General features: G+C 40.9%; 1 protein-coding gene and 1 long non-coding RNA gene across 5 annotated transcripts; one reads left to right on the top strand and one right to left on the bottom strand.

The window, feature by feature from the left end:
* On the top strand, positions 1-5,897 carry LOC105039418 (U-box domain-containing protein 35). Its single transcript, XM_010915551.3, has 11 exons — positions 1-491; positions 635-803; positions 1,161-1,246; positions 2,266-2,387; positions 2,492-2,697; positions 2,803-2,854; positions 2,964-3,267; positions 3,489-3,590; positions 3,652-4,080; positions 4,281-5,036; positions 5,794-5,897. Exons 2-11 carry the CDS (start codon positions 650-652, stop codon positions 5,878-5,880), a joined length of 2,298 nt encoding a protein of 765 aa, XP_010913853.1. The 5' UTR covers positions 1-491; positions 635-649; the 3' UTR covers positions 5,881-5,897.
* Positions 1,409-8,564, bottom strand: LOC114913898 (uncharacterized). 4 transcript variants are annotated; one of them, XR_012135462.1, is made up of 5 exons: positions 8,468-8,546; positions 5,816-5,884; positions 3,359-5,698; positions 1,723-3,283; positions 1,409-1,610 (listed from the first exon to the last, which is right to left on the bottom strand). It is a non-coding gene; the product is annotated as an uncharacterized lncRNA (long non-coding RNA). The 4 variants fall into 4 exon arrangements; XR_012135460.1 differs by having other exon boundaries at positions 5,816-8,564; XR_003799920.2 differs by having other exon boundaries at positions 3,359-6,196; positions 8,468-8,551.
* Positions 8,565-17,928: the final 9,364 nt, after the last annotated feature.

Here is a 17,928-nt window from a genome sequence, read left to right as displayed (position 1 = left end):
TCACTGATCTCCCCAGTTTTCACCTACTTGGTTTTTGCGACTCTAATTGCACTGGAAAAAATGCAGATCAAATAAGACGGTGAGCAGAAGAATTTCCCGAGCTCGAGACGAGAAATCGCCTGTTGCAACGAACGAACTCAAACGCATAATTTGCGAAGAGAAATCAAGGGAGGTAAATATAGAATCCAGGATTTACGTGGTCATGGGGTCAATACTCTAAGCCCCACCGAGATCCAAGCTGGACCCCACAGGAACACCCCTCTCATAGGGCCAACTCCTGTCCCCCATCTCTCTCTCTTCTTTCCCTCCACCTTTCTATCTCCCTCTCACCACCCCTGAGTTCCACCTCAGGGTGCCACAGAGAATTCAAAAGAGGAGCACAGAAGAGAGAGAAAAGAAGAAGAGGAGGAAGAGAAAGGTGCAGAGGGTCCGAAAGAAGAGAGAGTGTGTGCGTGTTTCCGTCCGTGTGATCACCTCGGGCTGGGACGAAGGTAGGTGGTTCTATATATTTTCATTGCCTCCATTGCCTCATTCTTCAACCCCTCCACCTTTAGGGAGCTCTTCCTCTTTCTTGGTTGATAGAATTGTTTGTTTATGATCTGGGGTTGTCCTTGGATGGCTATTTGGTTTGCAGAGTAAGAGGGGAATTATGAGCCAGACAGAAGGCGCGACATTCCCGTTGGTGGCGGTCGCCGTTGACAAGGATAAAGCCAGCCAGAGCGCCTTGAAATGGGCTCTCGACAACATCGTCACCAGGGGCCACACCATCACCCTGATCCATGTCATAAACAAGCACGCACCACGTGAGTCTCTCTCTCCCCCTCCAATTCGCATAGAAAGAAATAAGAAGAAAATCTTTGTTTTCTTTTCTTCATGAAAATTGACTTTTTATCAGCGTACGGATAATTTTCAATATTATCTTTTATTTTCTCAACAACCAAGCAAAGCTTAATAGTTTCATCTAGTGTCGAGTTTTCTGGAACAGAACTGGATTTATTCCGGTCAGAATAAGGGTAAAGCAGGATAAGGCTTCTTTCTGGGGAACCAATTGCATTTTTTTTTCTTTTGGATGATACAAAAAAGGCAACCAGATTTGTCTACGAACTACGCCTTGTCTTTCCTGCAACTAATTTCTGGCTATCATTTCTGATGCAATGCAGCGGGGCAACAAGACGACCCTGCCTCTGCAGGCAGTCATGCAAAGGATCTATTTGTCCCCTTTCGATGTTTCTGCACCCGTAAAAATGTGAGTTTCCTTTTCTCTTTTTCTGTAGTTACCAGCCTTTGAATGATAAAGTAAACCTTATTTGTTCAGATCTTTTTTTGCTTTATCGAGGTAATGAAAGTTTTGGAGAGACGAGGTAATGCAAGTTACCTACCACCCATAAAATTCAAAACTCAACCTGGGTAGTCTAGAAGAGAATCTAGAATCATTCTTCTGCAAAGAAGGATCTCTATTGCCATATTTAAATGAAGAATAATCTCTACTACATTTTCCATCACCAAAGTTTCGTGGTCCTTGTATTTCTTTAAGGTAGCATCCAACAGCTACAGCCACCTTCTTTTCTACTGTTTTCACGGCCAGATGTCCAAATCCACAACAAATTTGGCTGGTATGACACATAAGATAGCACAACAGGAGTATTATCAGCCATAAGATGACATAAAATGAGACAAATCTGAGAAATAAGAGATTCAAACATTTAGGACAATATGAGTTACCTCTCGGACTGGGAGAATCTCTTCCCAGCTGTGTAAAGTGGGATACCATGGCAGCACCAATGCATAGCATTCTAAGACATTAGATATTCTGCTATTTCTTTCCTAGCAGGCCAGTGCGATCAGATCTTGACCAGATATAACAAGCCTTCAGGTTATATTCAACCTCGTGGTCCTCATGATCATGAAAAGATACTAGACGTTGTCCCATCTTATGCTGTCCAGGAATTTGGCAGTTAAGAGAGCTGGCAACTCCCACTTGTGAATAAACACTACAGTCATGGACACACTCCCCTCCTCTTTTTATCTGATTCTCAAATACCAAATCCAATAACGAAAATGAAACCACCATACATGGTACCCCTGTATGCTTACAGTCCTGAGAGAAGACCTGTTAACCTTGTCTCTGCCTGGCCTTTCAGGTCAGACAGAGTTTGCTACTGCATTTCATTGATGGACATGTCTCACTCAATTTTCTAGTAGACAGTGTCCACCATTCATAAATCCCAAAATATTCTCTGACCCAGTTTTCTGTTTCTTCAACAGGTACAATGCAAGGATATCATACTTGAAGACACTGATATAGCAAAGGCAATCATAGAGTTTGTCTCGCATGCTGCTATTGAAAAGCTTGTTGTTGGTGCACCTTCAAAAGGCGGATTTGTTAGGTAATTGATTCACTCAAGCAATGTCACAATGGAGTGGAAGTCTCTGGTTGTAGAAGAAACATGCCCTCTCAGAATACTTATTGTCATATCTTTTCTGTCTGAAGATTTAGGACTACAGATGTCTCTACCAGTGTTTCCAAAGGTGCACCTGATTTCTGCACCGTCTACATCATATCCAAAGGGAAGGTGTCCTCCATGAGGAATGCTGTCCGACCAGCACCAACCGTCTCCCCATTCCGGGCTCAAATCCAAAGCCAATCAAGTATAAGAAACGAACATGTAGACCCACCTCACCCTCATGGTGTCAGAGGTTTGTGTAAACATGACGATTGCTCTTATCATCAGTTTCCCTTTGAATAGGAAATAGAAACTTGCCTCATACACTCAAAGAAATTTTGAGATTTTCAATTGCCAGGTGAGGCAGCATTAGGGACTTGGAATGTGCAGAGTGAACGGGAACCAATCAGGTAATATGTCCTGCAATGCAAAAATAGTAACATTGCTGCACCATAGCAATTAGTAGTACTTTCTTTTGCCACTATGTTGAGTTGCAAGCTAATGTGGTACCTCAAACAGGTCACCATTCACCAGAGGAACACGTGCCTCAACTGGAAGATCATATGCAGAGAGTATAGGAGAGAGTGATATATCATTCGTGAGTGGTGGCAGGGCAAGCATTGATCGCAGCGATATATCATTCATGGGTGGTGGCAGGCCAAGCATTGATCGCATCTTTAATCAGAGGATGTCCAACGTGTCTGACAGCTTAGATAACAGCTTTGAGATGCAATCACCACGCAGGTCAGTGGTTGGCGGTTTCTCATGTGGGACTGCATTCTCTTCAATGTCTCAGGACAGCACATCATCATCTCTCACCATGGTATGTGTATTTACATCTGAAGCACAAGAATAAATTTCTCGAAAAGGAAAGCACAAGAATAAAGGTGTGTTTTGAGTAATCAAATGGATACCTGCAAATTTTTTGCAACTTAGCACCGGTCATGAAGCTATGTGATGCCACTAACAAATGGCAATGAGTGTGAACACTTCTCAATCCTGCCTCCTTGGTTGATGGTCACCAGTTTGTTCCATCACTTGCAGGAAGATGTGGAGGCGGAGATGAAGAGGCTGAGACTAGAACTCAAGCAGACAATGGACATGTACAGTACAGCCTGCAAAGAAGCACTCACAGCCAAACAAAAGGTAATTTTTCACCACATCTCCATAATCTTAACATCCTTGCTAATTATGCCTTTCACTGCAGGCAATGGAACTCCATCGTTGGAAGATGGAGGAAGAGAGGAGATTAGAGGAAGCTCGAATGGCGGAAGAAGCAGCTTTGGCCTTAGTAGAGAGGGAGAAAGCAAGATGTAAGGCAGCCATAGAGGCAGCTGAAGCCTCCAAAAGGATCGCAGAGTTAGAAGCACAGAAGAGAATCAACGCAGAAATGAAAGCGCTCAAAGAGGCTGAGGAGAAGAAGAGGGCGTTGGATGCTTTAGCAAATACAGATGTGAGGTATAGGAAGTACACGATAGAAGAGATAGAAGTGGCCACGGAATACTTTTCTGAGAAGCGGAATATTGGAGAAGGTGGCTATGGTCCTGTCTACAAATGTTACCTGGACCACACACCTGTCGCCATTAAAGTTCTGCGCCCAGATGCAGCTCAAGGGAGATCTCAGTTTCAACAAGAGGTATTAAACACTTTACACAGCCATGTCACACTGTCAAAGCTCTGTTAGTTACTCCATATGCATACCATGTGCAGAGTATGACATGCATCTATTGGTGATCCCATAGCCAATTAAGTCTTACCTTGATAGAGTTCCTCTACAACTAGCAGCTGCTATGGTGAATCCTAAATATTTTTAGTTGCATGTGAACTTCAATGCAGGTTGAAATTTTAAGCTGCATTAGGCATCCAAATATGGTTCTTTTGCTAGGTGCCTGCCCAGAATATGGCTGCCTTGTCTATGAATATATGGCTAATGGGAGCTTGGAAGATCGCTTGTTCCGGCGAGGAAATACACCACCAATCCCTTGGCAGTATAGGTTCCGCATTGCTGCTGAGATTGGCACAGGCCTCCTCTTTCTGCACCAGACAAAGCCAGAGCCGCTGGTCCACCGAGACCTTAAGCCTGCAAACATCCTCCTTGACCGAAACTATGTCAGCAAAATCAGCGATGTTGGCCTTGCCCGCCTGGTTCCCCCATCTGTTGCAGAAAATGTCACTCAGTATCGCATGACCTCCACTGCTGGAACATTCTGTTACATTGACCCTGAATACCAGCAGACTGGCATGCTTGGTGTAAAGTCCGACATTTACTCTCTTGGGATCATGCTGTTGCAGATAATCACTGCAAAACCTCCCATGGGGCTGACACATCATGTGGAACGCGCAATTGAGAAGGGAACGTTCACAGAAATGTTGGATCCATCAGTGACAGATTGGCCAGTGGAGGAAGCCTTGAGCTTAGCCAAGATAGCACTCAGTTGTGCAGAGCTGAGACGGAAGGACCGGCCAGATCTTGCTACAGTAGTGTTGCCAGAGCTTGAAAGACTGAGAAATCTTGGAGAAGAAAATATGCAACACTGTGCATCTTTTGGCAGCTCACACACCTCACCCATACACAGCCAAGTTTCTTTGCCGGTAAGCTAGCAGCAAGAAACCTGACTTAACTTCTTAACAGAAAAAAAAAAAAAAAAGCGGGGGGAAAAGAACAAGACTACAAGGTGGACATAAGTAAACTAAGAAAAATCTACAGAATACCACGAATTGCTAGTTGGATATGAATTTGGAATAGTAGCATAGAAGACATCTGTAGAAACCATACATAGGTATGTTATAGAACTTTACATATGTATTCTTCCATCACAATTTGCATGTAAATTGGATATTTCAATTTAGACTTTCTGACAAATAACTAAGCAAATTAAGAGGAGTCATGTGTTATGCAGTTGTGAACCATGGTACATACACCTAGATAGATAAAGAAATGATAATTAGATCCCATCTTCCAAGAATAATTTAATTGGTAATTTGGTATTGCTGGTAAAATATTTGATATGTTTTAGGATGGTATAAGCACATGAAGGGCAGTATGTGAAGAAAAGCTACATCATTTAATATGTAAGTACAAAGAAAATGCTGCTGAATATCTACATCTTTGCTAAAGAACTAAATTGATTGGATGAGCAATCCAAGAAAAGCAAAATAAGTATTTCATGCTGTCTTTTTGGGACTGAGAGAGGCATCATATCATCGTCACTTTTTATGTTGATATGTATATCCCCATCACCTTCATAAGTGATCTGCAGTAACATTTTTACAAAAAAAGTTTGTTAACCATACAGGTGGGTAGAGGAATTTCTTAAATGAATGTTTGTCCATCTTTTCTTGTTTACAGGATGTCTTGAGTGGCCCTCTACCTGGACGATCTGGATATGAAAGCTCAATAACCCAATCAAGTGCATCATCCATGTACGGAAGATGATAAACTGCTGCCACAGAATATAGGGAACAGATAAACCTGACATAATGCTTACTGAGAAGTACAGAAGGCTATTTGCATAAGGAACCAAAAGAATAACATGCTTGCTCAGGCAGCTTTGCAACCATTGCAGAAGCTGAAAATCCATTTTGAAGTCAACTTCCCAGCACTTGCGTAAAACCAGTTGTTAGCTTTTAAGTAACAGAGCATTCCCTCTGGGAACAGACAAGCATGCTTAAGAAAACAGCATGAAAAATCATTACTTTTCTTATTCCCGTTTGGTTCAATCTGGAGATCTAACTTTTGTCATTTCAGATACCTGGAAAGAAATAGTTAAAGAATTCTCAAGTCAAGGGCTGAGGCCTGGTGACAAATCATTATGAAGGTGCACCTTCTGCATCATGGTATTGTCTAAAGATTAGGGTAAAGAAATTATAGTTTGTAATCTGTAATTTTCAGAGCTGCTTAGTTACAATATGTACTGTCAATACGGCTACCACTTGTACCATTTTGCACGAAAAATTTTGTCTTCACAATTTTTCTTTGAAAAAATGATTGCTGATGCAGAACAATTATGAAATAAACAATTCTTTCAATTTTACTTATTTTGCACTAATGACCAAAATGTTTAAGTTGGAAAAGCAGGATTCCAATCAAGTAACAACCAGCTTAGCAGCCTTTCAATTTATGGTGCACATGTGCAGGTAGATGCAAGTTACATACAAGAATTCAATATAACCAAGCTCATTCTATTTGTAATAAAATATCTAAATTTTATAATTCTCTATCTTAGAAAGCCACTGCATCTGGGATCCAACTGCAGAGTAAGCTACAGAATTCCATTGCCATCTACTCTCAAATATCTAACTTTTCAGATTCAGTCGGTCATATTTTGCAAGTATTTTCCTTATTCCTTCTTCTGGTATATGTAAGCTTGATTAATTTTTTCTAACCACTCATAACAATACTCGTTTAGTCATTTCCTTTTTCTGCCGTAAGGAATTCTGAAGTCTGAATACTAATTGAAGTCTCTAGGCATATGAAAATAAATCGGAAAGGTTGCCATTTGGTTCTTTTTGCTGCTTTGAAAGCAATTGTATACAGCAATATGCCTATTAAAATGAACCAAGCATTTTCATATGGCACTCTCATCACACAAATAATATTTCTCTTTGGAGAATAATCATGGGGGTGCCATTGATCAGTTCATAGAAACGATAGAATAATTACTCATGTCAAAAACTCGGGATTCAGGAAAACACCTGTTGAGTTTCAAACACAGCATCCTAATGTATAAAGAAGGGTGCGACCCTAGGATACACTAGGATATAGCCCTACGTGCATATCACTGCAATCAATGAACTAATAAAAATGAACGATGACTTCTATCCAGGCATGCGCCAGTAGAACCATAGATCACAAGATTCGCAATGGCACTCTTTGTCATGCTCGTCCTTGAAAAATGCTAGAGGCCATTCATCTGATGCAGTCAGCCTAGTTGGAATTCTGGCCCTGACCACACTTAAGGAATTCTTTCCACAGGCCTCTCATTTTCAGGAGAACAAAAGCGGATAATCGGTTTGCACTGCATGTTCTGCCTTTCAAGATCCATAGCCTTAAAAACAGGACTTTTTCGATACCATTCCACCAGTTGCATCTTTTACTGAAACTATCAATTTCATCACCCACCATACACCAATAGAGATAAGTACATGTATAATAAATGAAATCATTCAGTATTTGGCTGAAATCGAAACCTAGCTCTCAACCATTTTTTTCAAGTTGTATTGTCCTCGGAACCTGGATGCCTTTCTCCGTTCTAACATGAAACCTAGAGAGTCAGGAGGATGCATAACAAGAAACTCAGGAGATCCCATCAGACCTTGAAGCCAGACACCTTGCTATAAAAGACTGAAAGCGGAAGACAGGTGGTCGGAAGGCTGCCTACCACTAATTGCTAGGCGGGTAGCCAGAGGTCAAGGTGGCCCAGAAAATAATATATCATAAATAACTAATAATTATAAGAGAAATCCACAAAAATAGCTATATTCCAACAAATGAAGCATCATATATCCAGATAAATGTATCAATTTGGTAACTTCAAGTACTAGTTTATAAATCAATCTCATCCTTCATACTGAAACATGACACGAAATGTTGAGCTGGAGGCACAGGCAGCAACCTTTGAAAGCAATCACCAGGCACAACACAATCAATCTACTGACACTGCAGATCCATTGCAAGCATAACAAAGCATCAAAGCTTATAGGGTAAGACAACCGAAAAAAGCGAAAGAAATTATTCCGAATACGAATAAAATATATGTTATACAACAAAATTAGGTATTTGATCTCAACCTAACTAGCATACCGAATGATCAGTTCGACGCCTTTGTATATGTCAAAGTTAAAGAGAATCCAAATGCATTCGGGTATCCAGCTTAGAGAAAGCTAGAACAAGGGGGGAAATCCATTTTTTTAAGTGAACGAGCTAAATCGCATGGACGGGTCGTTCGGTTCTATAGAATAAAAACTCTATACAACATATCGACGAACAAAAAAGAAAAAAAAAATGGAATATTGGCGCTTACCTTTCGGTTCGAAACCCTAGAATGCATCGCGATTTAGGGAAAATGGAGGAGGACAAGGAACCAAGCAAGCTCCGAGGAGTGAGCACGGAAAAGTGAGCTCGTGGCAGGAGCGGAACGGCTTAAATTTGGGCGGTCCGGTTCTGGACGCCGACCGCGTCAAACCGGGGTTGTATATTTTTCTATCGATTTGGGCCGGGCCTAGTGCTGAAGGCGCAGCCCGCTTCGACGACTCCAAGGAAACGAAAAGGAGCCTGATTAGGAAGCGTAAAAGCTTTTACAAATGTGTGCTAAATGTTAACGGTTAAGTAAATGAAATGGAGCACAAAATGTTGTTCATTTATAGAAAAAATTACCTTATCCAGAATGGTTATATTCTTTTCCACGTATATCCCATACTTGCACACCATGCGGCTATGCACCGCACCAATCATCTCGTCTCCCTCCTATGGATTCCATTCATCGTGGCTTGTCACGGTAACTAACCAACGGATAACTGGCATAGTGATGGCCATATTGATGCATGCGGTATAGGATATAATTTTTTCAGTATGGATGCTTGATGGCTCTCTTGTGTTTGCGAGATGATTGTGTCAAATAAAATGAATATTCTATATTTTTTACGACGGGCTAACTTACTTGTTAAAGAAAATCATCAACTAATTATAAGATAAAGTCACAAACTTGCATTAAAAAAGAAAAGGAAGCATAAATAAAAAAGATATCAGTGCCACGTGTAGCCACTGAATTTCGTGAAAGGCAAACACATGAGACTACATCAAAAAAGTCTCAATCAAAGTTTTATAAACTTCATTTTTACAACTTTGATACACTCACGCAATTCTAGCCAGGCCTTATCTCATACCGAATTTGGAGAAATTAAGAAGAATTATTTGACATTCTACGTATGGATATGAAGTAAACGTAGAGTGAAGGGTAGCAGTTAAGATAGGTGTTGCTGCAGGTCTAGAAACGGATGGATCGAAGGAGGTCTATTAGATCAGGAGACTGCCGCATATGATTCTTTTATTCTATGGGTTGCACAAAGAAAGGTTCAGAGACGGTAACGTCTTTTGATTCCGAAAGGGATCGGCCCTGTGCATGGCAAGGGTGGTACATTGGTTCTTTGAACTATCTGACATAGCTTGTCTGATTTCTCCTGGGTAGCTATTGTGGAACAACTTGATTCACTATGTAGCTTGGTCGCACCTATTTATGGGACCATTATATCCGTGGCGCCATGCTGTGGATGCGTTTATTCTATCCTTCATCGGACCGGGTTGGATCTTCGGCGCGAAAGAAGGATTCATCTTCCTTTCTCATGAATCACCATTGGATTGCTCATTGTTCATTTCGAGATTTATTCAGATGGATGAATGTGGAGCTTGGAGCACTTTTGGATCTACAGAAGAGATGATCCTTGTTTCACATGAGAGATACAATCTCTATCCGTCCTTGGTATGATGGGGGATGGCCATAATGGAAAGGGCAAATCCTTTCATCTTTCTGTCTATTTATGTACTATATAAAGAGTGAGAGAGGGGGGGGGGGGGGGGGGGGGGGGGGGTCGGTGGAGAGAGAGCTTGATTGAGCCATATCCAAATAAATCCCTACTCAAATCTGATTTAATTTAAATTGAACAATAGAATCCTATATTCATGATTCGAGATATTGAATGTAATTTAATATTTTTAAATTATTTATATATAAAAATATACATGTAATTCAGAGATACATAATTTAGGCATCAAGTGATCTAAAAATAGGTAGCTTAAATAGTACTAAATTTTATATTTCTTTGGTTATTAAATATATAGGCTAAAGATCTTCAAATCATATGATTTTTAATATTGTTGGGGTAAATCGACCGACCCTCGACTTTAGTCACCACGACTCCAACTGCGCATCGACTGAATATGCGGTTTCGACTTTTCATTGACCGACTGAGCGAACCGCATCGATTTACTATCGGCTGATCGACTAATGATTTGATTACTACCGATCGATAGCGAACGACTTAGACCGTCAGCATAACAAAACTACTATCCGACGGTCGCTCATAGATTCTACCGATATATGGTCAGCTAATATGCTCAACATATCATAACCGTCACAAACGGTTATCAACTATGTGTCACGACTATTAAGAAAAATTAATGCCCCACTAATTCTATATTTATGATCCGATAATTTAGCACCATAAAAAAATGGGACCACGTGCTCGATGGTTACACCAGAATCATCTATAAAAAAGAGGTAAGTGAGTAGTACTGGTAAGCCATCTCGGGGCCAGAACTCTGTTACTTTCTACATTCAAAAACTACTGTTTACCAACTTCCTTCTCTGATTTAAGCATCGGAGGATCCCCGTCAGACACCAATCTGGTCTATGTGGATGCTGTCTTGCAGGTGCTTATTATTGACGACAGATGATGGAGAGTTAGCCGCAACAGATTGGCGCGCCAGATAGGAAAAAAAATCATATACACCATGACGAAGACCAAAGCCCAACACTCGACTGCAACTGGATCAGTGAGGCACTCTTCCCATCGGGAAGAGGTTCCTCCCCCTCCTCTAATAGCAGAGCCTAATTCTTCATATCTCGTGATCACCATAGATGTCCAGATCGCTACACTTGTGCAGCAAATGAATATTCTCATAGAGGCAGTCAAAAGCCTCCAACAACAGCAAACTCAACAGCATCCGACGGTGGAGCAATCGATGGCACAATCGGTGCCATCCAGGCACAGCCGCTGTCATCCATGGTGATCACCTTCTCCTTCTCTAGAGTGACCGTCTCGACTCTCCCATCGAGACGAACAGTGGCATTCTCGGTACTCTCACCGTACCACCCACCACTCGCTGCATTTCTCTCCTTCCCATCTCGACCGCATTAGGAAGGAAAAATAGCTGTGGACACCTTCTGCTTCTCCTTCAAGCTCGTCGGGAGGTTCTACCCTTAGAGTTTTTCAATAACGGTGGTTCGACGACTACGAACGCAAGTTTCAGAAAATCAACCGCCGACTCACCCAGCTTTAGGTGGAAGGTCGGAAGTCCTCCAACGACTACGACTTTCACACCATCCAGTCTCTCTCTCGGTACATCTTCGACGAGCCAATCCCATCTCGGTTCAAGATGCCACAAGTGGAGACATATGACGACTCCACCGATCCGATCGATCACCTTAAGAGCTACAAAGCTTTCATAATGATTCAGGGGGCGACCGACGCCTTCTTGTGTATTGGCTTTCCAGTGACTCTGCGAAAAATTGCTCGAGCCTGGTACTCCAGACTTCAGTCGAAAAGTATATATTCCTTCGGACAGCTTGAACATTTTTTCGTGGCTCACTTCAGTATCAGTCGAAGGTCGCTACGAACCTCTGATAGTCTCTTCTCGATCAAGTAGGGAGAGACTGAGACACTTCGAGATTTTGTGGCCCATTTTAATACGGCCACGCTTGAGGTCAAGGACCTCAATGAAGATATGGCCATATCGATCATGAAAAGAGGTCTGAGAGGATCTCGATTCACATATTCTTTGGACAAAACTCTCCCCCGGACTTATGCTGAACTTCTGGAGCGTGCATACAAAATATGTGTGCGGATGAAGGAGCTTCTGACCGATGCCAGACAAAAGACAAAGGTCAGAAGAAAAAGAAACAGAAGAAGGAAAGAGCTTCGGCCGAATCAAGTCAGCCACCATCCAATAAGCGAGCTTCGCCCCGACAACAGAGTTCAAGGCCGAATTACAGCAGGTATGACTCCTACACTCCTCTTTCTACTCTCCATGCCAGATCTTTATGGAGATCGAAGAAGCAGAATATCTATGACACCCTCCACCGATGAAAGCATCGTTAAAGAACCACGATCAGAGGAAGTATTATCAGTTTCATCGTGATCATGATTACCGAACATTGCATCCAACTTAGGGACGAGATAGAAGCCCTGATTCGATGAGGCTACCTCAAAAAATATTGAAGAGATCTACCAACTTGACCTCCTGTCGATCGATGACCTTAGCCGATTGAGGAAGCTATAAATAATTAGCCGACTGTAGGGATGATCAACATGATCTCCGGACGATTGGACTGAGCGGTAACTTTCGAAGAAGAGTCGGTGAAACGACGACGACTCAACAATGTAATAACTTTTTCGAAACAGGATGTTCAGAGAATTCAAACTCTCCATGATGATACTATTGTTGTCTCGACAACAATAGCAAATTATGATGTAAAAAGAATCATTGTAGATAATGAAAGTTCAACTGATGTTTTATTTTATTCAATTTTTTTCTGAATGCGACTACCGACTGACCGACTCAGGAGAGTCTCGACGTTATTAGTCGGCTTCACAAGAGATGCTGTCACAGTAGAAGAAAAAATCTCCCTCCCCTTAACCGCTAGAACCGAACCACAATAGAGCATCGTCTTCATAACATTCACGATAGTTCGAGTACCTTCAGTTTATAACGTCATACTCGGATGACCTGGACTTAATGTTCTTAAAGCAGTGGTTTCGACATACCATTTATTCGTTCGATTTTCGACAAGAAATGGAGTCGGAGAGATATGTGGAGATCAGCAACTTGTTCGACACTGCTTTCTTATCTCCACCCAAAATAATAAGCCTGAAGACTCTCTGCCTGTCAATAAATTAGACCAAAGAGAGAATTAGAAAAGAGATGAACCAGCTGAACAACTAGTTTCTATCCCATTGAAAGAAGAAAATCCCGAGAAAATGGTCTAAATTAGATCGCACTACCCAACTTAGAACGGTAACAATTAATAAAATTACTCAGAGCCAACACCGATATTTTTACTTGATCAGTCACTGATATGCCCGAGATTTCTTCAGAAGTAATAACTCACTGACTTAACATCAACCCGAACGTTAAGCCAGTGAGACAAAAGAAGCGACTTTTTACCCCTGAAAGACAAAAAGATTATTAATGAAGAAGTCGACAAGCTCCTCGCAGCAGGCTTCATCAGAGAAGCTATATATCCTAAATGGCTCGCCAATGTGGTAATGATGAAAAAAGCTAATAGAAAGTAGAGAATTTGCATCGACTATACGGATTTGAATGAGGCTTGTCCGAAGGACAGCTTCTCGTTGTCGAAGATTGATCAACTGGTTGATGCGACTTCAGGTCATCGACTTCTGAGTTTCATGGATGCTTTTATCAGGTATAATTAAATCCGGATGATATCAGAAGATAAGGAACCCACAGCTTTTATAACCGACAAAGGTATATACTGCTATAAAGTAATACCTTTCAGTTTGAAAAATGTCAGAGTTACTTATCAATGTTTCATCAATAAGATCTTCAAGGCCCAGATTGGATGAAATATGGAGGTGTACGTGGACGACATGCTGGTGAAGAGTCTTCAAACTTCAGATCATATTCGAAATCTGGAGGAAATCTTTGGCACGCTTCGATGATATCAGATGAAGTTAAACCCGACCAAGTGTGTATTTGGAGTAATTTTCGAAAATTTTTTCGAATTTTTTGTTTCACAACAAGGAATCGAGGTTAATCTCGAAAAGATAAAGGCCATCATCAACATGAAGCATCCGAGCTCAAAGAAAGAGATACAGCAACTCAACGAAAGGATCGCCACACTCAGCCGATTCATTTCTAAGTCGATCGAGCGATGCTTGCCATTCTTTAAAACTTTACGATAGATAAAAGACTTCTTATGATCGGATGAATACCGATAGTCCTTCGAAGACTTGAAAAAATACTTGGCTTCTCCACCTTTGCTTATAAAATCGAAGGTCCGAGAGACATTGTATCTCTACTGGGCAACTTCAACGGAAGCGGTTAGTTCGGTGCTCATCCAGGAGGATGAAAATCGAATCCATCAACTGATCTACTACACCAGTAAAGTACTTCATAATGCCAAAATCCGATACTCAAGAGCAGAGAAAATGATTTATGCTCTAATCATATCGGCACAACGACTTCGTCCGTACTTCCAAGCACATCCAATTGTGGTCTTGATAGATCAATCATTGAAAGTGATCTTGCATCGACTAGATACGTCAGGTCGGATGGCGAAGTAGGTAGTGAAGCTTGATGAGTTCGACATACAATATCACCCACGACCGTCTATGAAGGCGCAGGTTCTGACCGACTTCATCGCAGAATGTACAATATCCAACAATAAGACAGAAGATATAGATGATAATACAATAAAGCAGGTTACGACTCTCGAATCCGACCTAAGGTCGACCTGGGTGCTATACATTGATGGAGCATCTAATACACAAGGTAGTGGAACTGGCCTTATATTCACAAATTTCAAAGGGATAGTTACTGAATATGTCCTTCAGTTCAACTTTAAAGTTTCAAATAATCAAGCCGAATATGAAGCACTCTTAGCCGGCTTGAAGATAGCCAAAGAGCTTAAGATCGACAGTTTGAAGGTCTTCACCGACTCATAACTGATTGCTGGATAGGTCAAAAATAAATTTGAAGCCCGAGACCCCACTATGATGAAGTACCTTCAGAAGATGAAAGATATTACACCATGCTTGAAATATTTTGAGATCTTTCATATTTTCAAAACTGAAAATACTCGAGCCGACATAGTTTCACGACTGGCCACTACCACTTTCAACTTGCTGGGTCGGACAATCATTGAATGCCTCGAACAGCCGAGTATCAACAAAGTCGAGGAAGTATTGTAGCTCACTATCGAATCAAGCTGGATGGATCCGATCGTCCAATACTTGACCGATGGGATTCTTCCTGCAGATCCTTCAGAAGCCAAACAACTCCGATGGACGGCCTCTCAATATGTAATAATGAATGGTCATCTCTACAAAAGGTCGTTCTCACTTTTCTTGCTAAAATATTTGGGATCTACAGATGCCGACTATGCACTCAGAGAAGTACATAAAAGGATTTGTGAAAATTATTTGGGGGGCAAATCTCTAGCTTATAAAGTCTTGCGACAAGGATATTATTGATCCATCATAAAGGAAGATGCAATTGAACTTGTCCGGAGGTGTGAACCATGTCAAAGATATGCAAATATATAACATCAACCGGCTAGTCAGTTGACATCAATTGTAGCACCATGATCTTTCGTACAATGGAGAATCGATATACTTGATCTTTTTCTCCCGACATCTGGTCAGAGAAAATTCACAGTGATTGATATTGACTACTTCACCAAATGGATAGAAGCCGAACCTCTGACCCAAATCATTGAAAATAAAATGGAAAACTTCATTCAGAAATCCATCATTTACAGATTCAGTTTACCACACACCATCATCATCGATAATAGTCGACAATTCGACAATCAAAATTTCAGATAGTTTTGTATAAAATTTCATATCACACACAAACTCACATCAGTCGACCATCCACAGTCAAATAGAGAGGTAGAGATAACCAACTGAATAATTTTGCATGGACTCAAGACCTGACTGAATGAAGCCAAAGATCTCTAAGTAAAAGAATTATATCCTATCATATAGGCATACCGAATAACTCCCCACATACCGACTGGAGATCCCCCTTTAATTTGGCTTATAGAATAGAAGCAATGATCTCGCTCGAGATTGGACTGCCATCAACAAGGGTGGAATAATACAGTGAGCCAAAAATTTAGTGCAGGGGCAAAATGATAATTTTAAAATTTTTTTAAAATTACTATTTTACAGCAAAATTATTAATTAATCTCATTAATTAATACTAATTAATCCTACACTAGGATCTAAATATGATACAACAGCATGCATTTAAATTTGAAATTTAAATTTGAATCAGTAAACCTTTTACAGTACTGTGTTCAGAACACATCACCTTTTGCAGGTAGTCGATCATCGCAATCTGATCACCGTCGGAGGGTTCTGATCATCACGTCACAGCCACACAAATATCTAACCTCTGCGGATCGTCTACACGAAGCTTCCGTCTGATCAGCTCCTCACGAATGCTAGTTTGTGATTTCATCCTTTTGATGGCAGATGTTGATCGAACTCCTTCGATCAATATGTGCCGACTCCTCGGATGCTCCAGATCATTTGCACGATTTCTTAAGAGGCTGATGGATCTCTCCTTGAAATTTGGTGGACTCACGACACTCGTGGCACACCGATCTCACTTCCCAAACCCTAGGTAGAAACCCTAGGGTACACACTAGAAACCCTGCGCTCAATTTTCTTTCTTTTCTTTCTTTTTCTCTCGGAAGGTTTTGGACCTTCACCTTACGCACAAACTTTCCTCACGCCCCAAAGTTTCTCTCCTAAAATTTTTTCGCACGTCCCACCTTTCTCCTCTTTTTAAAACAACATCGAACGTGTCTTATCCACGTGAGAGGATAAAGATAAGTGGTTGCACATTTGAATTCAAATCAAATTTGAATTCAAATGCAAAACCAACTCATCCCTATCCACTTGTGCGTGAGAAGAGAAGGGGTGTGAGTTGATTTGTGCATAGAGAGTTTACACGAAAAATATTTTTTCATGTAAAATATGGGGCGCACAAGATAAGACCATGGCGCATGGATTAGTTGGTTGCTCATTCAAATTCAAACTTTCTTTTGAATTTGAATGGCCAACCAACTTATTTTTATCTAGATATTTGGTGCACAAGGGTGGGCGTGGGATGGCTTCTGCATGAAGAAAATTCATGAGAAGTTGCTTCTCGTGAATTTAAATATGCACAGAAGAAGTGAGGTGGCGCAGGGAGAAAAGTTAAGATGGTTTGAACCTAATTGAGCCAACCTAATCTAAGTAGGTTAAGCACAATTAGAATAAATTAAATCCAACTTAATTAGGATTAATTAGGCTCAATAAAATTCTAATCAAATCAGGAATTAACTAAACCTAACCCCTGATCAAATCAGGAACTAAACCACCTTAACGATTAGGTCAACATTTAACCTAATCGGGTCAATCCAAACTGAATCCAATTCAATTGGACTTGATCCAAAAATAATTACTCAATCAAATTGAGTTAATTAGCGATCAAATCACTAATTAAACCTCTAATAAATATTAAGTCCAAATCCGATGGGCAATCAGGCATCAGAGACCATCGATATGAAACCCTGATCAAAGAGTTCAAATTTCAAATTCAAAATTTAAAATTCAAAATTTTGACCCCAGTACCCAAAATGTGTGGAACTCATGATCAGAGAATCTTAATTCTCAATCATAGAGTCTCAGATACATAAGACTCATAATCAACCATCTGATCAGAAAGGAACCACTAATGTGTGTGACCCCACAGGTTCGAACCTAAGCCGGTAGCACAGGAACAAATTCCTGTACTAATCGAAGTAACCATCTAGCAATGGTACCCGACAACCAGATAGGTCGAATAATCGCAATCGCAACATTCAGAACTTACATGAATATTGTTACCGTATAATTCATCCCTTTTGACCCCTGTGTTTAGGACGACTCAGGGTTAAACTGTCAACCCTGATGATATCATCCGAATCGTGCT

Source organism: Elaeis guineensis, chromosome 1, assembly GCF_000442705.2.
Source record: "Elaeis guineensis isolate ETL-2024a chromosome 1, EG11, whole genome shotgun sequence".
In the NCBI taxonomy this organism is placed as follows: domain Eukaryota; kingdom Viridiplantae; phylum Streptophyta; class Magnoliopsida; order Arecales; family Arecaceae; genus Elaeis; species Elaeis guineensis.
This window is presented reverse-complemented; position numbering and strand designations above follow the sequence as displayed.

Bases quoted from the DNA above. Each gene is read 5' to 3' on its own strand.
- LOC105039418 (XM_010915551.3), top strand. From the start codon at position 650: ATGAGCCAGACAGAAGGCGCGACATTCCCGTTGGTGGCGGTCGCCGTT. The intron at 2,388-2,491 runs GTAATTGATTCA...TTCTGTCTGAAG, and splicing joins TCAAAAGGCGGATTTGTTAG to ATTTAGGACTACAGATGTCT. The intron at 3,268-3,488 runs GTATGTGTATTT...CATCACTTGCAG, and splicing joins CATCATCATCTCTCACCATG to GAAGATGTGGAGGCGGAGAT.